The sequence below is a fragment of the Natrix helvetica genome (genome assembly GCF_964273705.1).
Source record: "Natrix helvetica genome assembly, chromosome: 2".
Lineage (NCBI taxonomy): Eukaryota > Metazoa > Chordata > Lepidosauria > Squamata > Natricidae > Natrix > Natrix helvetica.
Window position 1 is genome coordinate 32,623,540 of NC_138552.1, and position 23,782 is coordinate 32,647,321.

The 23,782-nt window shown below is 33.6% G+C and overlaps 1 protein-coding gene across 7 annotated transcripts in view; it reads left to right on the top strand.

Annotated features, from left to right (window-relative positions):
- MAST4 (microtubule associated serine/threonine kinase family member 4) overlaps positions 1-23,782 on the top strand; it is a 221,933-nt gene that overhangs the window by 166,710 nt on the left and 31,441 nt on the right. For 4 of the 7 annotated variants that reach the window (XM_081945100.1, XM_081945102.1, XM_081945106.1 and 1 more), the window contains 10 exons: positions 1,127-1,147; positions 2,081-2,159; positions 4,925-5,082; positions 7,276-7,351; positions 7,785-7,994; positions 9,898-9,999; positions 11,454-11,586; positions 16,277-16,338; positions 17,270-17,355; positions 23,454-23,662. In XM_081945100.1, the coding sequence (XP_081801226.1) occupies positions 1,127-1,147; positions 2,081-2,159; positions 4,925-5,082; positions 7,276-7,351; positions 7,785-7,994; positions 9,898-9,999; positions 11,454-11,586; positions 16,277-16,338; positions 17,270-17,355; positions 23,454-23,662 (1,136 nt within the window). The remainder of the gene's footprint in view (positions 1-1,126; positions 1,148-2,080; positions 2,160-4,924; positions 5,083-7,275; positions 7,352-7,784; positions 7,995-9,897; positions 10,000-11,453; positions 11,587-16,276; positions 16,339-17,269; positions 17,356-23,453; positions 23,663-23,782) is intronic. The other 3 variants (XM_081945101.1, XM_081945103.1, XM_081945105.1) reach the window with 1 other exon arrangement.

Consider the following 23,782-nt stretch of genomic DNA (forward strand, 5'->3'; position numbering starts at 1 on the left):
TGAGAGCATCTCTTCTAGCACTGATAATGTTACCTAGTTCGGTAATGAAATGTTTGTAAGGAAACAACCAAATTCAGAGAGCACCAAGGACCCTTCATTTCAACCCTAAACTATAAATATTCTCTGTTTTCAATGAGATACATAATCATTTGCAACAAGCTCTATCACAAATTATGTTACGGTAGTCCACCACTTTCTCTCTATAAGATGTTGTCTAATCTCACCCATTCCATAAGTAGAAAACCAGTATGAATATAAAATAATACTGATTGGAATGTAAACAAAAATAAATAACAGTGAGATTTGATGCTAAAATAATTTATATTCTTGCTGTCTCTATATATAGTTGAATAACCTCCTTTCCCCTTCTAATAGTGTTCTTAATTGAAATACTTAAAAATGAACATAATTTGGGAGCAACTGATGCTTATCTGATGCCAGAACTCAGTTGATTCAATCAATTGATTCAATTTGTCCCAATTCAATTTCTCTTTATTATGTGAGAAAAACAAAACTAGAATATAGAATAACCGAGTTGAAAGGGACCATGGAGGTCTTCTAGTGCAACCCCCTGCCTAGGCAGGAAACCCTACACCACTTCAGTCAAATGGTCCAACTTAAAAACTTCCAGTGTTGGAGTATTCATAACTTCTGGAGGCAAGTTGTTCCACTGCTTAATTGTTCTAACTGTCAGGAAATTTCTCCTCAGTTTTAAGTTGCTTCTCTCCTTGATTAGTTTCCTTGCTTCTTGTTCTACCCTCAGGTGCTTTGGAGAATAGTTTGACTCCCTCTTCTTTGTGGCAACCCCTGAGATATTGGAACACTGCTATCATGTCTCCCCTAGATCACCTCCATAGCATTATCAAAAACTTCATTCACAGGATACTTGAATACATTTTATAAATGACTAGGAAGAATTAGAAGTTTGTATCATTCACTTAAGGATCTCTTTGTACGTCAACAATTGTTAACATTAGAAGTCAGTTTTTCTTTATTAGAGAAATTAACTGTAGAAATTAATCTTACTTGTTTAAGTTATTTGAAGATTATGTGTAATTTACCCATACTTAAAAAGTTGTTCTTTTGTGTTTCTTTCTAAATATATTTGGTACAATTACATTTGCAGTCATGGGCATCGAAATGAAAGGTAACTATCTCTTCCCTGTACAAGCTGTGCTCATTGTTTGCAGCCATGTCTGTGCAAGGCTGACTAGGTCATCACAGCAAGTCCACATACAATCTGCAGCTATTCTGTTTTCTCCCTGCTTCTTTTGCCTCATAGAGAGAAAACAAGGAGTGCTTGTGTGGCGTGTTTCTTTTCCATGTATGTGTATTTAAACTGTTTGGTCTGATACGATTAGGCACCTATCTCTGGTAGATAAAGTGTTACATTCACATGTGGGACTAAATATAGCTGTGTTTCTGCATGCTGAATTCTGAGCAATGTCGAGCAGGGATTTCTTATATGATAGTTATATCATTCATATTATGCATGTAACTTGCTGTACAAACCATAGCTTGGTTGAGTTTCCTGATTTATGCATTGTTGATGTTTGTCTGAGAATAGTATTGCTTGGTAGAAGTGAAATTTAAAGCATAGGCAACAGCTATGCATGTGTTAGATAAACATTTAGGCTGTGACTGGGAATGAAACTAGGTTGGTAGTTCTATGTCTCAAATTTCATTGCGTGTATTAAAAGATCAAAAAATCTTCCCTACGATCAATATTTTGCTAAAAATATAATGATCTCTGTTTCATTTTGCAAATAAAACAATTATCTTCTTTATTCACTTTAACTGTCAATCTACATGTGTTATATTTAGTAGGTAGATTGTGGTGGTTATCCACTTGTTTTCTCTATTTTCTTCCTAGTCAGCATTTTGAATTGGCTAATAAGAATGATGAAATCTTCCATTTGTCTCCAAACACTTGCACATGCTTTAAAGAAATGCACTGAATAAGGCTTACTTACAGTGCTGTATTTTCCTTTTGGTCATATTATTGCATAAACTCTATTTGAATATTTTGGCATGGTAAAATTGCAGTTGTATTTTGTGACTAAACTCAAATACACTTTAGGACTGATGGACGGCGTTGGTCACTGGCATCTCTCCCTTCTTCTGGATATGGTACAAATACTCCCAGTTCAACAGTTTCAGTAAGTGATTTCATATTGGCTGCTTTCTGTAACATATTTTCAGATTCCGCTCTCTCAAAAAACAGAGAGGTTTTGGGTAGTATTGAAAAGTAAAGAATGAATTCTGTATCTCTGTCTGTCTGTCTGTCTCTCTCTGTCTGTCTATCTATCTGGATGGATGGATGGATGGATGGATGGATGGATGGATGGATATAGATATATGAATATATATTGTGAAGTTTAAACTTAATAATCTGTTGAGAAGTGTGATTGTAGAGGCTGGTTGTGTCATATTTTTTACTAGATAGATAGAAGCTGAGTGATGATGCTAGAACATCCAATAAATGGGCGTGTAAATTTCTATATTGGAATGTTAGAAATGTGCAGCATATTCCAAGGTCAAACCATTTTTAACCCAACATTTTGAATAAGATCAGAATAGCACCAGAACAGCTATATTTCAAGGTCAAAGCAGGGCAGTTTGCTTTCCAAACAATTTGAAGTTAAAATACTTTTGCACATTTTTACCACTTATTTCAGTGACCACCACAAAACCACCACTATCTTTATTCTTTATTTTCTTTTATAAGAATTCTAGTAAACATTATTAAATACAATGTAATTTGTCTGACTTAAATTAAATACTTATCATGACTTCAGTACTGAGTAGCTCAGCCACCTATTAACTGCTTCTTTGCTTTTTATCCATTAGAATGGAAGTGCTGAAGAAGTTTGTGGTTTCTATGTTGATAGTGTAGGTTAGCGGCTAGCCTCAACAAATCTATCCAAAAAGGTTTATAATTGAACAATATGAACCTGAAAACTTGTAATTAATCAATATCATGATATAGGAAGGAGCATTTACTGTTAAATGGTCATAATCTGGCTATGATAGTTTTGTTTTGTTTTTATTGGATTTATATGCCGCCCTTCTCCCAAAGGACTCAGGGCGGCGTACAACATTAAAAAACACACATCCCAAAAGTTAAAAAGAAATTAAATACATATCCAAAAAAAACAAAAAACGAATTTATAGGACAATACATTTAAAAATGAGTTAAAATTAACAGGCCAGGCCGGCTTGCTGGAAAAGCCAACTTTTTAGGGCGCGTCGGAAGGACCGGAGGTCAGGGATTATGTGAAGCTCCGGGGGCAGCTCATTCCAGAGGGAAGGCGCTCCCACAGAGAAGGCTCTCCCCCTGGGGGTCACCAGCCGACACTGTCTGGCCGACGGCACCCTGAGAAGGACAACTCTGTGGGATCATACTGGACGGTGGGAGGCTACTGATGGCATTAGGTGGTCTCGCAGGTACCCTGGGCCTAAGCCATGGAGCGCTTTAAAGGTCATAATTAATACATTGAATCGCACCTGGAAAACAACCGGCAACCAGTGCAGGCCGCCTAAAAGAGGTGTAACACGGGAGCACCTAGGTACCCCCATGACAACCCGCACGGCCACATTCTGGACCAGCTGAAGCCTCTGGGTGCTCTTCAAGGGCAGCCCCATGTAGAGAGCATTGCAGTAGTCCAGGCGAGAAAGGACGAGGGCATGAGTGATTGTACACAGAGCATCCCGATCCAGGAAGGGGCTCAACTGACATACCAGGCGAACCTGGTAAAAGGCCCCCCTGGTCACGGCCTTCAGGTGTTCTTCTAAACTAAGCCACATATCCAGGAGGACTCCCAGATTGCAGGCCTTCTCTGAGAGGGCTAAAATTTCTCCCCCTATCATCAAAGATGGAACAAGATGTACAAATCAGGATGATGGAAACCACAGCCACTCAGTCTTGGAGGGATTGAGCTTGAGATAGTGAGAATTTCAATCACCTTAAATAGAATTTGTGAACACATTGGTAATTGAGACAGAGATTTAAGTGACCTAAATATACAGCTGATTGTTTAATTCACCCATTATACTTTAAATAATTTACTCTAAAAAGTATTGTGCTTGAATTATGGGAGGTAAGATCTGTCTGTAGTGATCTGTAGAGAATTGAATGACATTTTCTCTAATCTTTTATTATTAGCTATTTAAGACTTAATGTTGCATTAAACATTATATAATCATTTTTGCATTGACAAATTTGAATTACCGGTACTTCCCCTGAAATAAACCCATTTTTAAATAAAGTGTCATATTCATTGGAAAATATGCTTGGTTCCTAGGTATTATGGAATACTATTTTAAGTACTGAACTTTATTAATATTTATTTTTATGATGAACTCTATTCAAAAGAAACAGAAGGAATTATAATTAATTGCATTCCTCCATTCTTAAGTTATTTATTTTATCGAATTGTGTTATTTTAAAACTTTTAGAAAAATCTTATAATGAATTGCTTTGGTAAAAGGTTTCCAGAGAGATTTTGCATCATGTAGCATTCAAGAGATTGCTCTCCACTAAATACTCATCAATTTGAAATTGAGCAAAGTGTATTTCACTAGAATATGTATGAGATAGTAAACATGTAATTAAGAGAAAACTTATTTTTCATTAACCGCATTTTTTGCAGTTAATTTTTTTAATGTTATATTTTAAACAAAACCATAAATATGAGTAATTTTTCAGGAAGCAAACATTCTAATTTGTGCATTTAAATTCCAAGTGCTCTGATTTAGCACATGTTTTGGTCGGTATGGAAAATTATATTCGAAATGCAATATTGTACATTTACATGTAAAAAGAAACTTCTTTCTATGCTCTAATCTTGTTGATAAGAAGTGAGAAGAGCAGATTTTTATTTTGACTATTGGTACAAATTAATATTTCACATGTTTATTGCAGTCATCCTGTTCTTCCCAAGAGAAGTTACACCAGTTACCATATCAGCCAACACCAGATGAACTTCATTTTTTATCTAAACATTTCTGTGCTACTGAAAGTATTGCTAGTGATAATAGATGTAGGACCACTCAAATGAGGCCACGATCCAGAAGCCTCAGGTAGGTTTATTTTCCCCCCCAGAAATATGACATGTATAAGAATTTGTGAAAAATGACCCAAATAGACACACACAATATATATATATATATATATATTAATATGCTTATACTGGTTTTTGAGATGCCAAACAAATTTAATCTATCCTCTTTTATATTGTTGTTTAAAAAAGGAAAATAGATTCCAAAAGGTACTTTCAGTGTATAATTCTTCAGTATTTGTATGAAGTCTAGACTTTTATTTTTAAATTCATAATTTTTATTCTGGTGAATTTCTAATCTAATATTCTTTAGAAACATGATTACCAATGGACATTAGAAAAATTGATTTACTATATCTTTATCATAAACATACATTGAATGGCAATTTGAAATATCCAAATTTAAAGAAAAACATATGGTAGGTATATTTTTGTTGTTAAAACGTATGGATACTTTATAACTTTTAATAAAACACTGTATTCATGACTAGTAGAATACAGTGTATGGAATAGAGGTTTTGCAGGCAAAAGCTATTCTATTCATGTTTGTGGTTCACTACTTTGATTTTATTGAATAGCAGCACAATATAATTGAACAGGGGACTGTAATTTGTGTATCAGTATAACCAAGTCAATCTAATGCAAGCATGCAGTGAACCCTGATCAGATTTCTCTGGTATCTATTACTTTAATCAGAATTTAATGGAAGTATATAGATTTTGGATGAATGGGAAAAAGAAATATTGTTTGACAAGACAGGGCTAGATTGATAAAGGTAAGCTGATGTTTTATAATCAGGTCTTGCCACAATATATTCTCTTTGATAGAGAGGAATTTTAATCTAAGTGAGAAGAGGTAAACATTGATGGTCTCATTTTTGCAATGGCTACTTTGTTTTGATGGATTTATAACTTGCTCATTAAGTATTTTGACTAACATTTTAAATTTGGAATAAATAAAAGTCCACCTCCTACTATAAACTTTGTAATTGTGTGTGTGTGTTCTGTATACATGCAAATATTTTCTTTTACTAAAATAATTTTCCTGATAAAAATGCAGTATACCTACAAAATTCTATAGTCTTGGCCTCCAGGTATGCCAAATTATGAAGAAATCACAAAAAAGTAATCAATTTAATGATATATTTTTATTTTATTCATTTATTTTTCACATTTCTGAACTGTTCATCTTCCTCTTTTTTTTCCTATTTGTTGAACTCACATAAATACAGTACATTGTTTTATCAAATATTTAATGGTGCTAATTAAAAAAAAAACTACTTAGGAACACTTGTTTGACTGCTCCTTTAATCATACTTGGAATAAGAGCCACTTCGTTGAGTTGGGCGGCTATAGAAATTGAATAAATAAATAAAATAAACCCATATTATAGCATTTTAATATCAGGAATAATATTAGGCAGTAAATCTCAACCTTGGCAACTTTAAGATGGCCAAGGAATTCCGGGAGCTGAAGTCCATCCATCTATTTTAAAGGTTCACATGAGACTTCATCTTGAATATTAAGGGGTAACTCACCTTGATTAAAAGTTTTTCTCTTAAAATGTTACTCTGAACATGGCATAGATAAATCAGAAGTCTTGTCTTTCTTCTTGTTTTCCTAGTACAATATTTATTAGCTATGATGTCTAATATAAAAAACATATCAGAGCTGGCTTTAGCATATCTCAGTCCTACTAATTCCTAAATTAATAATTGTTTAATATCTTTATCAATATATACACATTCCAAATGTAGTTGTTAATAATATGAGTATTGAATGGTTCATGAAATAATTGCTTAATAATAGTTTTTCAATGTATTGAAATACTGCTAGAAGATATTCTATTTTATCTAATGTGTAGACACTTGGCACTATTCATATAAAATTAAAACATATTAACAGGTTTCAGAAAACTGCAAAACTTGCAGGAGAAAAAAAGGGAAAAGTACATTAAAAAAAGATAATGCTGTAAATTACCGGAATATGTGAGATAGGCGCAAAGTCCAAATAAAACACAGGCAAAAATTGGCAATCAAACAGGAACCAAGTAAAATAAGATATTGTTGGCAGATTAGAACAGTAAACAGAACCTGGTCCCACTATTTGGGCAGATTGTGACTTGTAATAAACTGATTGGCTGTCAGTGGAAAACATGGATTATAAAATTTAAGTTAATTTAGAATGAGATTCAATGGTTAATTTCTTTCTTGCAGTCCTGGACGTCCACCTGCCTGCTGTGATCATGAAATTATTATGATGAACCATGTGTACAAAGAAAGGTTTCCTAAGGTAATAAAGAATATAAATTGTATCTAGTGTTAATTTCACAAGAAAACCATACGGAAAAACTGTTTTTGTGTTTCAGATTAAAATAATCCCAAATAGTTTTGTTCTTTTAAATTCCAGAAAACTTTTGACTTTTATGTTAGTATTGAATTGTAAAAATGTCCTTATTGACATAGCAGTAAAATGTATCTGGAGTCAATAAGTCCATATATAGTGTACATATATACAATTCCTACTTTATAGGGTTATATTTTAAATATGGTTTTAATTTTTTTGTGTGCTTTTACAGCTTTGTTATTAATATCAGATTAAATTCAAAGCTTTGTTTGTAATTTAAATTGATGTTTTTGTTTTTGCATTTGCTTTTATGCAAGTTTTGATTTAGAAGCTTGTTCATTAATACCTTTATTAAGTCTATAAAACATATATTATACAGGCTACTGCTCAGATGGAAGAAAGGCTTCAAGAGATTATCACCAACCATTCTCCTGAGAACATCCTTCCCTTGGCAGATGGAGTGCTCAGCTTCACCCACCATCAGATCATTGAACTGGGCCGTGACTGCTTGGATAAATCTCATCAGGGTCTTATTACCTCACGATATTTCTTTGAATTACAGCACAAATTGGATAAGCTCCTACAAGAGGTACAATCAAATAAATTTCACAAATTGCTAAGCAAAGTTGATTTATTTATTTTGTGCCTTCAAGTCACTGCTTACTTCTGATGACAGCCTGGGCTAGTCCCTGCTGTTTTCTAGGCAAGTTTTCCCCCCAGACGTAAACAGAAATTTTTTGGGCAGTAGATATTGATTCCATTGCAGTTTTTCAAGATCTTTCTTTGGCATGGAATCATCGTCAATTGCTCTGTTACTTAATATTCTTTAGATGTTTAAAATGTACGAGTAAAATGCGTGAAGGTTTCATAATTTTGGAACTACTTTGCATGTCAGTGTATTTGACTGATTAATTAATTGTTAATTGGAATAATTGTTTCTGTGTTTTATAGACAAATGAGTCTATGTTACCCATTCTAGTACAATCTAAACAACTATTGTGAAAAATATGGTTTTATGTGGTAAATCAGTAAAGAGAAACAAATATTTAAATATTTAGTTTTTACCTAATGCTTTATAATTCAGTGGAATGATTTTGATACTCTTAATTTATGGATAAGTTTACCATTGATTCCCAAGCACATTTATAAACAGTATCTTTAGAATCAAAGGGCACTTCTGTGGTTTTCATTTATGTATCCTCTATTTTATGTCTGATTTACTGCATTTCTCAACCATGTAGTCTTGTAGGAAAGCCTGCTGTTTTTGGAACTAGACTGTGGGAATACAGTTTAATATTTTGGTGATGCATTTCAGTCAGTCCCCAGCTGTGACATTCAGTAGATGTCTGTGTCCCCTGCTGCTTGGCACATTGTGATTGCAGTGCAGGGCCTAGGGAAGTCACAAGGCATCTGAACAGTTTTGTTTAGCTGACATTTTAGGAGTTCTCAGGTCAAGGTTAACTGAGTTTTATTGCTGGCATTTTTTTCACTTCACAAAAGCTTTGCTTATAGTTTTACCTAGTGTTTCATTTGATACAGATAGTAATATATTAGGTATGTAGCATTTAGTAGACAGATATCTCTGAAATTTTGACAAAAGGATGTTTCTATTACTTCTATTATTATAATTTATTAATGCTTGGAAAAGCTGAATTAAAAACTAATTAAATCTATTCAAAATCTGTTGTTATTTGTATCTTAATTATAAATATTTTACAAATTTTTTATGCATGAACTATACAAATGTTTTAAAATCAAATGTCTAGGAGTGACTTGTAATCTGTTTAATTCAATTCCACAAATTGAATTAATTGAATTACAAATAATTGTCCACCATTGTAAACTGTAAGTAGTGTATGGGGTTTGAACTTTATCCTACAACTGCTTTGAAGTGAAGTAAAAAAGTGTCATCTTGAGATACGAACAAAGGCATGTAAGAATATTTCACCTAGGAAAAAAACATATGGTTGGGGTTGGGGTTATTAGACTTCTGGAAGTCTACTCTTACAACTCAGTCCAAAATATATAACTTATTTCGCCATTTATCTCACTTAGACCATTCATTTATTGTTACTTTTCTAAATTTAAAGGTGTTTTTTTGGGGGGGGCACATCCAAACTTTCTGGGGTCACATATTGTGGTAAAACTGCCCTAATAGATCAATCAGTAGGGCTCCTTTCACATTATGTCTGTTTCTATAATTTCTTTTCTAGCTTTTATTGTTAATTTGGACTAAGATCTTTGTCTCTCTAGATAGTAATTTCCTATACCATAGAAATCAAGCAAATTATAAATGGTAAATATCATTTAACATTTATGTAATTTATGCCTAGCAGTAATTGCTCACTTACAAATATATTGGTTTTCAAGATTGTTGAGATGATTATGTTGAAATAATATAGTTTATTTAATTCATTATATTTAATCTATCATATTAGTGTTTCTTTGTGTCCATGTTCAATATTAAGACTATTTTAATACCTATTTAACAGGCTCAAGAACGATCAGAAAGTGGAGTACTGGCATTTATTAAGCAGCTTGTCCGAAAAATACTTATTGTCATTGCACGGCCTGCTCGTTTACTTGAATGTTTGGTAAGATTATGTTTTCTTTAGATAACTTTGATAGCTAGTGAAGTATAGCATATAAATCATAAACATGTTCATATTTTGATAAAACATAAATAGCATTAAATATATATTTGTCCAATAAAGTGAGCAACTTTCTGTATTAATAATGATGAGAGGACTATCCTTGGGTCTGGCTGACCCAACTTTATTACATCTGATTTAATAGATATCTAATAAATGTTCAAAACAAATACTGGATCTGCAGGCTCTTTAGGGTCTGCTAATTGTCTGATAATATCAGTGAGAAAGTGATGAATCTGCCAATGTACATTGCTTAAATACACGACAATACCTTGGGCCTTTGATTAATACCCAGATACTGTCAGAAGCAGACAATATCTGGCTGATATTAGAGACAAACCATATTACATATGTCTGGTAATGCATCAGTATATAACTGTACATGCTTATGATAGCATTGAAGTATGTTACACATACAATTTCTATTAAGAAATATGTTTTAAATATTGGCAAAGAAAAAATACACAGTAATTTTAGAGAATGAATACAGTATGCAATTTAACTTGAAATTACATATATATAGTTTTAAAAAAAACAATTGGATTGAATAACTCTAAGGAATAAAGTAATTTAATCATCAGATAATCTGGTGAATGTTAAAATAACACTTAATCAAATTTCATATATTTCACTGTTATATTTTACACTTTAGAATTTACATGTAATTCTGTATGGGTAAATAGCCTTGTAACAGATGCTTTATGGTCCATAAACATTTCATTACCAAACTAAGTAACATCATCCAAGCACATCTGCAAGAAAACAACCATATCAGAGATCACCAAGGACCCCTCAGTTACTGTAGGCTGCATAAATGCAGTATGCATAAGATAGAATTCCTTACTATGTTACTTTTCCATGCTGTCTGCAGCATGATAGTTTCCATATTCCTTTGAGCTAATCCAGTCTTCCTTTCAGTTTTATCTGGTAGACTTTCGATGTTCCCATGCCTGGGTCCTGTGTATCCAGAATTTTAGAAGTTCCTTTTTAAATAAATTGAGGAGTTTTTTGTGAGAAGAAGTTAAGTTTAATTCCATTTTAACTGCTCACTCTCTATTGCAGGGGTGGGGAACTGTGGCTCTTTTGCGACTTGAGGACTTCAACTCCCAGAATTCCAGAACCAACATAGCTGCCTCAGGAATTCTGGGAGTTGAAGTCCACAAGTCGCAAAAGAGCCACAGTTCCCCACCCCTGCTCTATTGTAAAACAAATGTATATATAGCAATGATCGTGTTTATAGTATATGGAATTGCTATACATAAAGTGGTTTTTATAAAGAATTAATAAAAAATAATAGCAACTATAAAACAGAAATGATTCTTTTCCTGCAGTAAGAAGTAGGTTAATCCCTATTGGGATAAGGGTGAAATCTCCGTGTTTTCTTCCTTTTCCATTAGGAGTTTGATCCTGAAGAATTTTACTATCTTTTGGAAGCTGCAGAAGGCCATGCAAAAGAGGGGCAAGGCATTAAAACTGACATCCCTAGATATATCATAAGTCAACTGGGTTTGAATAAGGATCCTTTGGAAGGTATGATAATTTAATAGCGTATTTTTCCCATTTTTGGTATTAAAAATACCAAAAATACCATTAAAACCATTTTTATTAATCTTGTATATTTCAATATATGTATCTAATTCATCATGGGATTTTAGTTCCAAACTGCTATAAAATAATAAAAGACATTTGATTAAGATCAGTCTGTCAGAAAATAATTGATGAGTTAGTCAGGGCTTAATATCAACTTTTTCAAAGAAGGAACATTGGGGCAAGATGTTTGACAATGTTGTCAAAGCTGGAATGAATGAAAATTTAGTCAAATTGTAGGGCATGATAATGAAGCATGATATAAATCCAGTATTATAGTAGAACACATCAAAACATTAATAGAAAATAATTGGGGCATTTTTTAATTATCTTCACGTAAAAATCTGAAAGAATTTATTGGACAATTAATGAAGTAGAAGTACAAATTGAAAAACAAACAAAAACATCTGTCTCATAAAAATAAACTATTTTCATAATAAAACTGAATGTAGCACAAATGCACTTGATTCTGCGCATAATCTCTTAACTCAGAATCATGAATATTTGTCAAATTGAATGTTTATATTTTCACTTAATGCTTTATATTATTTGCTATTATGGAAATAGGTATTCATTACAATATAGTTTTATTTGTATGTAATGTTCAATTAGTATTAACAATAGTTTGTTGAACAAGGAATAGTGAGTTTATGGATTTATAAATGATGCTAGGGCAAAACAAATTTCATTATCCAGGTTCATCATCATACTTAAACCATAATATCTTTATTTTCTTTCTTCTTCTATCCTAAATGTTTAAAATCAATCACCGCTTTATGTTGTTTTGAAATTATAGAATGTGCAAATTTGTTTTGATTGTTTTTACAAACCCAGAATTTCAACCACAGTGTCTTTATTTGTGCATTCTTAAAAGAAAAGGTATTATGTAAGTCTGAATGTCATGCACCCTATTTATCCCACATTGTAGCATCACATTCTAATAAAGTATGTAAATTAAATATGATAAGCTACATGTTTTAGAATAAACAGATTTGAATAAGACTTATTCCGAAATTAGCACATTGAATATTTCAGCTTCCATATTCCAGAAGGTATCATTGATCAATTATTTTTACATTCTTTAGAATAAGCCAAACAAATATATCCCTAGGTAAATACAATTTTTCAGAGCAAAATTAGATTGAACTGAATTATGGTCCTTAGTTATTATAAATTGGCTATATACATATATGATAATTGATACAACAATTAAAATAGTATCAATGGAGTATTCAGTTTCTCTCTAGGATCAATATAAATTAGGTCCTGCTTTATTTGTTGTGCTGTATTATGAGAACTTCATAATATTCAAGCCTATAGCTGCTGATTTATGTTATGAAAGCACATTTTAAAGAAGGACATTGATTTTTTTTCCCCCAGCCCAGTTATAATAAATTTCTTTGCTTCCAATGAAATTTTCCAGTAATTGGACTTCAAATTGCATCCTTTACTTTTTTGTCTGTTAGGTATAGTTTCTTTTCAAATAAAATGATGCATGCAGTTTTTTCAGATAATGCTAGATAAAACTATTTTGTACCCAAAGCAATAAATAGCAGATTCACCATTTATTGGAGTGTGGTCATTGTATTTCAGAAATGCTCCCCAGGTTGAAATTTTTCCCTGTGGCTTTTAGATTAAATCTTTACCTTTTTGAATTATGACTCTTTAGAAATGGTTTAAGTCAATAAAATAAAAAAGCAGATGTTTAATGGTATTTAGATGAGTTTAAAAAATGTCTTCAGGCATTGCGAAATGTTTCCTTAGCTTTCAGCTTCAAAAGCTGACTTGATTTTATTCTATTACTACCTACTGTTTACAAATAATGTGTTCTTCTCAGATAATGGATATTTTTTAAAATCAAAACAATACATAACTGAACCACTTTGACAAAACTGTCAAAGTATATTACAATGGCTTGGTTTTTACAAAATGAAAAACTAACCAAAAGCTGTTTCTCACAGCAGTTCTTTAATAAAATTTCACATTTATATATTGATAGTAAAGCTAATCTCAAGTTTTATGTTTTTACTCTAAGTGCCCTTCATCTTAAATAAAAACATGCTGGTTTGATTTGAAAGAATACCCTCCAGGCATGTTTGACTTAGGTTGTGATTTATTATAAATTTGTAAGATAATACATTTTGGATTATGAATGTTATATTTACTATGATAAGATCTTTCACTTTGTACTTTTAGCTTCAAAGTCAAATAGTTGTATGTCAGTGTTTATAATTGTGTGTACAGGTAAAATGGTCATTGGTACCAGAGTTTCCATTGCTAAACAATGTGGTCATAAAGCACATCACATGATCACATTGCTTAATGATGGCATTCCTCCATTGCCATCGTTCAGCAAAAATCAGAAGTCATTAAGGGAGACCCGGCCAACTTACATACAGGCCAGCAGAGCGCTAAAATGTGATGTATGGCATGCATAGACCAGGACCAGGAATGTCTGCTGCTGGGTGAGGGGAGGGTGTGCAAGTTTCCTACAAAATATAAGGATTAGCTGCTGCCAGTTAATTACCACAGTGACTTGTGACTTATCCCTGCTTGCTTCCTAATTGACTTTGCTTGTGGAAAGGTGGCAGTCATGTGACAGTGGGATACCTCAACTGTTGGGTGAGCTTTTGGGCAAGAACCCATGATTGCAATTCCTTGATCCCAGGGGTGCAGTGATGATTATATATTTTCTTTTTTCAGTGCCATTGTAACTTTTGACTGGCTGCTGAACACACAAATTGAGGAATACCTGTACACACCCACAAACTAAAATTATTTTTTAAAGTTTCTATTTCTGTATTTATTTCTGTGACTAAAATATTCATTGTGAGGAAATCTATAATGCAATAACAAAGTTTGAAACACAGACATAATTTACATGGAGATTTTCATATGAATGTCTTTTTCTAGTCATGTGAATTATTGTATTACCTGAATAAATGTGAGGAGATTAGAATGAGGCACAGATCACTTCTGCTGGTAGATAACCTCTGATGATCCCCAAGGTCTGCTAACAAAAATATATCCTCACTGCTTTCCTGTCCAAAATACACTCTTGAGGAAGTGATAAAGGGATAGAATTGATGTAGCAAAAAGGGGGCCATTTATGCAACATCCAGGAACACCCTTGCATTGCTGAGAGTTAGCTGATATCCAAACATAAGAAGTCCAAAAAACCCCAAATCTTTATTTCCTTTCTGAGCTGCACCCATTGTTAAATAATTCATTTAAGATTATGATGATCATGATGATTGTTCAACCGTGACCGACTCTTGGTGATTCTATGGGCCCTGCCTCTCCACATCTTCTGATCTTGAAGATATAGATTGGTTATTTATAATCATTTCTCTTTCTACTAACTTGCCATGATTGCATGTTGTATCAGCATCAGGGCTGGATTTAGATGAAAAGAGGCCCTAGGCTATTCCACTTATGGGGCCCTTTCACCTCCCATTTTTAAGTTTGTAAATTACATGAGAGATAATAAAATACATCATTACTATGATATATATCAATATATTAAATGAAACATGTTGTAATTGGTACTAACCTTTATAAAAAATGTGGCACGGATAATAAATGAAAATAAAAGGCCCCTCTTGATCTTGAGGCCCTAGGCTGAAGCCTAGTTAGCCTATAGGAAAATCCGGCCCTGATCAGCATCTAGTATGGAAGCATAGGATTAAGATAAGATAGGTAGCTCTTGTTGACGAGACATGGGGATTTTTTTTAAAGTTTCAAATCTTTAGAATTACTGTAATCATGTTAATTACTTATATCATAAATAAAATAAAAAATAGTTCATACTTAAGGTTGTATCTATTGTTTCCACCAATAGCTTCTGCAAAACAGAAACTACTGGTGGAAACATATTCTGATATTACAATGGAAAGTATGGGGAAGATAAACAAGAATATATATCTTGTGTGACTATAATCTTGGATTTTCTACATTTAGCAAGAATGAAGCTCAAATCTATTATTTTAAAAGGAATATAAATATTTAGACATATCTTAAATTTTTTAAATATTTCATTCATATTTTTGCTGCAAGTGAATTACTGGAAATGTTCAGAAGGTAACAAATCAACTACTCAATTATAAAATAGCCATATAATCTGCTAAATTTCCTGTTAAGCTCTATAATTCATTTATACATTTTATTCTAAATATGGGACATGAAATCCTTGCAAACCAACTAGTTATTTTTAATACTAAAACTTAAAATCTAATGATTTTTTTATTTTAAAAAACTATCAGTAATTTATGGAGCATCCTATAAATTTGTACGTTGTTATAAGATGCCAGTGCATCAGAATTCAAAAGCCACAGTGAGCAGAAATTCAACTACATGGCCTATAAATGATAATGATTTTTGATTCTCGGGGACACAACAGTTCATTCAAAGCCTAATCCGTTTGTTTTTATATTGGTGCATTTGAATATAATGGAACCTAATTTTACATTGATCTTAATTTAGTGGATATTGATGTGAAAAGTTGATACCACTTAATAAGATCCTGAATTAAGAATTTTATTTCCGTCTTAGACCAGGATACAGTGCACTACATAACATAAAACTTAACATACGTAAAATGTATTCTAAAAATGATATTCTTTTTTTCTGATAGAAATAGCTCAGCTAACTAACTATGACAGTGGAGCAGCAGCCAGTCCAGAAACGGATGAACCGGTCAGTGTAAATCTCTTGTTTTCTTGTACTTTTACTATTAAATAAATAGTTTCTGCTTTGGCTGAATTCACCCAAAATACAAATGATATTTTTAAATTATGGGAACAATCATAATGAATTAGCTCACCCTTAATGATAAGCAACATATGTCATTGCTAAGTGAAATACAAGCTATATTTTAGCTTAGTGTTATTTGGGAAATAGCTGATTTTTATATTCAGCTGTCATACAAAAGTAAATAAGGCAAGAATATGGATCTGAATCAGCATCTGTGCATTCCTTAAAATACACAGATGAAAAATTGTTGTCGTCCTGACAATGCTGCCACTTTAACCTGCACTTCGAGACAGACATAAAAATTCTAATGATGTAAGACAAGACATAAGTTTAGAGTAAACATTAAGTATTAGAAGTTAATGATGATACTCTATTTCTAATCTAAGACCGATTATAATGATTTTGTTATGGTTACTCTTGACGATGATTTGTAAGTTATATCTAAAACACAGTATACAAGTAATTAAAATATAATGGAAATCTAATTGATAAAATAATGGCTTCTAATCTATTGCTAGACATTACTGAAAAGACAGTATTTATTTGATGAATGGCATACATCTGAAAATCTGCTAACTAATGGATTGGTTAAATGTACAGAGGACCTGTGGTGGTGCTTTTGATCAGAAGGGGAAATGATGCTTCACAATATATGGGGTTTTACATAAACCTGCCAATAGTTAGAGAAGCTAATTGTTCCAAGATGATTCCTTCATCAATTACAGCATAATTTCAAGACACGGCACCCTTTGACTTAAGGAGCTGCCAACATGTGTTCATTCACACTTATGCATGCTTTGAAGTTTATCTGAAACTCTGTACAACCCTAGTATTACTGTCTGGTGTAACTAATTTTCCTCTATTTACTTTGAAGAATTCTAATGCATCACTTAAACTTAAGAGGAAGCCTCGTGAAAATGATTTTGAAACAATTAAGCTGATTAGCAATGGAGCATATGGGTGAGTAAAAATAAATAAAATTCTCTGGATTTTGTTTCACAATTTTAGGTACCTTGGTATATTTTTCTTAGTGCGCACAAAAACTGTGTTTCTTTTGGAGGAATGCTAAAACTATTGCTGTGGAAAAATGTCAGCAGAAATGTACTGAAGCCGACATGCTGTTTAAAATGAAATGTGTTTGTCATTTATTTCTCATGAAAATAGATGACTCCAGGGAGAGGGAAAGAGAGAATAGGTGGCCACAGTGGCTTTATAGCATTCTTCAGTGATCCTGAAGAAAAAATCCCAGGTTGACAGAATGAAGTAATTGAGAGGTGAGCTAGTGGCTGTGTGAAGCACTGAATAGCGTGAGGCTGACATATAGTCATAAATCTGAAGGGGGTCCTCGGCTTCATACTTCAGCTGTCATGAAAGTATAGGAGAAATGGGAAAGAAGCTCAATGGAATAGAGAATGGAAAAGAGAGGAATTTGCTGGTAGAGTCAGAGAGTAGGAATTGGGAGAAATGAAGAGAGACATTGTTTTAAGGGATTGATTGAGAATGCAAACATTTCTGGAATAGGAACTGACAGCAAAAATGTCAGTTGTTTGATTGTGGTGGCAAAGAAATACGTTTTATGTGTCAATCATTAAAAATAAGTACATCCTGAGAGCTTCTGATTAAGCTATATTCTTCTCATGCTTTTCCATCAGGTCCTAGTGTGTATAGAAATATTACAAAAACACCTAGGCTGCAACATTTGTCAGGCACCAAGAACTAAGAAGGAGGTGGACTTACTTCTGAGTCTTTATTGTTGCTCACCTATAAACAGAAATCTTATCAAATTTAAACAACTATTTACACCACTGAGATCAGCGGTGGGTTTCACATTTTCTTACCATCGGTTCGTTGTGCGTGCACCCGCTCGCTTCACATATGTGTGCCCGCTTTGCAGGCACATGTGCCCCTTCTGTGCATGTGCCCGTCCTTCCGCACATGCCCTTTGCTTGCAAGCACGCCTTCCGCCCATGCGCCCAGCCCCAAAAATGTACCTAAATAGGATGGCATAGAGCTTGGGGTGGGTGGGGCAGAGGCGGGGTGAGCCCACCCACGATTTCCGTTACCAGTTCGGGTGAACCGATCTGAACCTTCTGAATACCACCTCTGACTGAAATATACTCTGGGAATCGCTAAGGAGTAGTCTTCTTAACTCTCTTTCTCCTGACCAAAACCTCCCATGCTTTGTTGCCTTTTTGCTCTCTGCCTTTTTGCTCTTTGTAGCCTCTTCTTCCTGGGAATCCAAACTACCCTTCACCACAGATTTGCAGAATGACACTCTCCTATAACTTCTAGCAGATGTCAAAATTGTAACCTCTCAGAAACATTTTGATTATAACATTTAAATTTCTACTTTATAGCTTTCAATGTTGCCAGCAACTGCAGTGGTTTGCTCAGTCACATTAAAGCACAGTCTGATACTCCCCTGGTGATTATATCCACCCCCTGTAACATTGGTTTGGTACTTTCTGTTCCTTCAACTTGATAAACTGATCCTTCCCCACCTAGCCTAGACCTTGTTTTTGCTTTAGCAAGGTTTGATTAACATTGGCTTATAAGCAGTATATTGCTGCCTCTGCTACAGAACTCCACGTTCCATGGATCGGATTTTGCAGATGTGACTTGCAGGGTTTTTGTCATGTTGTATGTTACTTACATGAAAACAACCTGGCATTATCTTTACTGCAAGTGAACTGTTTTTAGCACCATTGATGAAAAAGCTAACTGGTGGAAATAAGTAATGGCCATTGTCCCTCCTGTGGCAAAGAATGGGGAGGTTTATCAGATCAAATAAAAGAGACTTTAAGAATTGACACAGCAAGCAACTCTTTGTAAGGAAGAGAGTCAAAGGGACAAGCAGTCAGAGAGTTGCAATTAGAAACAAGTTACATAGAAACTATTTTGCACTGCTGGAACTCAGAAACCGCTATCAAGACTTCACAGAAGAATCAAGCTGGGCATTTTCAGAGGAAAGAATGGAGACAGCAGAACAGAAGAAAAGATGTTGGATCCCAGAAGGACAGAGGAAATGCAGCTGTATCTTGACAGAAGATGAAACAGTCATGGTGGTAAATAACACTACAAGGAATGAAAATAAATGTTTGTCAGCTTGACAATTGGCTTATAAAGTGCACTGCCTGCCCAAAGCAAGGATTAGTGACTGAATAAACTTTGAGTCATACTAAATACATAATAATAAGTTATCCCTTCTAATCCATTTGGGGAAGGAATATTGCAGAAGACTGAATATTTATGAAGGAAGCACAAACTCTGGGGAATTAGGTGGTGGTGTCATCCATTCTCCTATTCCTTTAAAGGGAAGTCTTAAATGATGTCACTCCACTCTGCTTTAGTCAGAACCCATTTAGAATAATGTATCCAGTTTTGGGCATCACCATTTAAAGAAGACATTGAAAAACTAAAGTGGGATAGGCTACCAAGATGGTGAAGAGATATACACAGTGAAGGGAACTTAGTAAAGATAGTCCTCAATTTACAACTCCACTTGGGAACAGAACTTCCATCAATAAGCAATGTGGTCGTTAAGTCATTGTGTTATCATGCCCAATTTATGACCTTTTTGCTGGTAGTCATTAAGTGAAACACATGGTCGTTAAGTGAGTCTAGTTCCCCCTTGAGTTTCCTTATTGGAAGCCTGCTGGGAGGCTGGCATATGGTGATCACATGACCCTGGGACACTGCTACATCATACAAGTATATTTTGATTTCAGTGATTGTATGAGACAAGATACAATTTGAATTCTTGATGTACTAATGCAATTATAATTTGATTGATATAACAAAGATAAATGGGACTTAATACCTTGACTAAAGTATGGGATATAATTTGTTCAAAAAGACTAAAATAATTTAGAAAGACTACTTAATATTGTGTATTAAAATGTATGCATCTGCTCAGAAATCCAAATGAATAAACTTAGTAATACTATATATAATATCTAAGTTAAAGTAGATAGAAAAATAAATAAAATCAGTATAATAGCTTTTGTTGCATGGCCAATCTAACAAGAAGAAACAGATAATGATTTCCAAAAGTAAACTGGAAATTTTTCAAACAGGCATGAAGGTAGTAATGATGAAGAATTTGCATTATCCTCCCATCTTTTGGGAGAGAAACTCTGCCAATCATCATTGTTTAAGGAATGTCTATCTTACCTTACAGAGGATGGGGAGAGGCACAATACATCAGATATTCCTGACAGAATATAACTGATAGAGAAAAGTTAATTTAGGAAGTTGAAATAGTATTAAAATTAGATGGAAGTGACAATGTAAATGCTGGATTGAGAATACTCAAATGTGCATTTTGTAGTTCAAAAACAATGGATTTTAATAAACTCAGAGCAATGATAAATATGGTTGCCTAATAGGAAAGCCCTAATAGAAGAATGGATTTGAAATGTATGATTGTTTTCCTCCAAAAAATAAAATGGTATTGAGTAGAATAGGATGTAGGCTTGGACCCTTTATTTGTCTTTTTTTAAAAAAAACAATAGCTTAGATTAATAATTGGAGTTTTTTTTTAATCAGAGTTGCAGAACACTTGCAAAATTTGGATGGGATAGCTAATATCCTGGAAGAATGAAACACGCATCAAAAGTATAATGCAGAGTCATTCATTTTGAAAACAAAAAGCTCATGTACAAGTTTGGGATAAAGATACTTGGGAAAAAGTTGGAATAGTAGTTGATTACTATTTTCCGTAGTAGTGTTATATAACAGTGGTCTCCAACCTTTTTGGCTTGGCAGTCTGGGCGGGGGGGGGATGGTTCTGTGTGAGCAGCAGGCACATGCATAAGCGCGCTCATCTCTGTTTGAGTAAGTGGCAGGCACATGTGCTTACCACTCACATAAATGGAGCTTTGAGTGCAAGTGCCTGCTGTCACACAAATGGAGCTGCACCTGTGTTCAACCACCATTTGCATGACCCTATTCAGAATGGGCCACATCCTGATAGTGGGCTGAGGCCCATGGGTTGGGGAAGACCAAGAATGGTTTATTATTTTTCCAAGGGCCCACATGAGAAATGAGCTGTTGTAGAGAGCTGTTGGTGCACCACTACTACCCCTTGACCACTCCTTACTGCCAGCCCCCGACTGCCCCCCCTAATTGTTGCCACCTTTGTCACCGGACAGGGATTGGCAAAGGGCCAGTTGTGACTCATAGGCCATAAAATGGCCGATCTGTATAAGACAGACAGTTATGTAAGTTTCTTAAATATATAAATGAATATGAGACAGCAGTGTAACGTGGTTGCAAAAACTATATTTTCAATTTTATGGTATATTAAGAAATATAGTTCCCAAGGCATAAGGTGTAAATGTACCAAATACACTAAGTGCAAATATATTAAAATGAGAAAACAAATAATCAGAAGTTTTCTCTCTAAATAGCTTGGGAGGCAGATTGACTTTCTAGTGAGAGGCTGTTCCAAAGTGTAGGTACAGCAATAGAAGAAGAGTGGCTTTGGGCCTCTGAAATGAGCAATAGGAATAATTCTGAATAAGAGGAGGAAGATCCACAACCAAGGCAACAGTCAAAAAAATAAAAATGGAGCCCAAAGCAGAATTGTAATGTAAGAAAGTGTCTCATACATGATCATCCCTAGTTTCCACGATGATAAAAAACGGGAGGGGGGCGGAGTATTCAGCATTGCAAGTTTCTGTTATTGTAATCTTATAATAAAAGTAGCATACACAACTCATGCTGTTCTAGTCTAATCTGCTTTGAAAGGCTGGCACATTCATATGTATCTCTTTGTTCAACTATTCTGTGCTGAAGAATTGCGGAATCCCAGAAAACGATAAAGACAAATCACAATACTTTCTCTTATGGAGCTTTTAAATACTGCTAACTGTTTGGAGGAAAGGTTGCTGATTCTCCCTCTCCCATATTTCTACTACTTAACGTATTTGAAATGTTTCCTGAAGGTGCTTCATAAAAATCTTGGAACTTAAGCTATAAATACTTACACAAACATCAAATTTTGAAGAGGTAAATGTGGCTTTGTGGCAATGAGAACATGGTGTTCTCTAAAATACATTATGAGGAAATGCAAACAGTGGATATGTGATTTGAACTTTTGATTAAGTTAGTGTCACTGTAATTTGAATTTTAATTCATTATAATAATATTGGCTTGCAAGCACTGAATTGTGGTGTGTTCAAAGGCATGTCATCTTCAGTTTTTCAGTTTTCACTTGTTTGCTTTCTTTTTTTTTTGTATACTTTCTCTAGTTTGAAAATTAAGAAATTAAACTAGTGTATTAATTGTGATACTACATACAGTATAGCATGAGTAGGGAGGAATATATTTTTTTAACTTCTTATTCTAAATCCTGAATATAATAACAGTGTTATCTATGAAATTTATGCCAATTTCAATCTTGTTCATAATCAATGTGTTAATTTTAATTTATTGTTTAATTATTACTTAAATCATTAAGTAATTTATTCTTAATCTATTAATGCAGAACTTGCCCAGGGGTGGTTTTGAGTGTTACAGTGGTTATTTCAGCTATGAATTTTATGATAGTTTTTATGTTTTTATATTGTTTTTACTATTGTATTGTTTAGTTGTTTTATATTGTTTTATTTATTTATAAGGCACCTAGACCATATATATGACATACGTAGGTAGCTGTATAAATTGGAATAATAAAAAAGTGATTTTTTTCTTATTTATATTTATAATCTTTCAACTTTCCTTTGAAACTGAACATTTCTGGGTACAATAACATTTTATCTAACACTGTATTATTTCAGTTGTAATATTGTGCCATATCTTTTTTTTATGAAAAATGTAATAAAATGAAACAGGGATAATTATCAGAACATTATGAATGCTTCTTTTCTGTAGTTGAGTAGATAAATGATAAATTGGGATAGCAAGCTGCATTAAGAAATAAATTCTATTACTTCTCAAATGTTAAACTTGTTAATGTTAAATGTTAAGCTCCTACCAGGTTGCACGCCTACTTAGTATTACAAATTTTTAAATTGTAATTGATTTAATAATTCCCCATTACTTTTCTTTCCAAGCGCTGTTTACCTAGTGCGTCATAAAGAAACAAGACAGAGATTTGCAATGAAAAAGATTAACAAACAGAATCTCATTCTTCGAAACCAGATTCAGCAGGCGTTTGTTGAGCGTGATATCCTGACATTTGCAGAAAATCCATTTGTAGTCAGCATGTATTGTTCCTTTGAAACTAAACGCCATTTATGCATGGTCATGGAGTATGTGGAAGGTACAGTGTTCGTTTTACATCATGTGTCAAGTGCAACGTATTGTAATATTGAGAAACCATAAATGAATATTGAAAATTAGAAATGTCTAATGTTTTATCTCTTGACTTAAAATATGACTC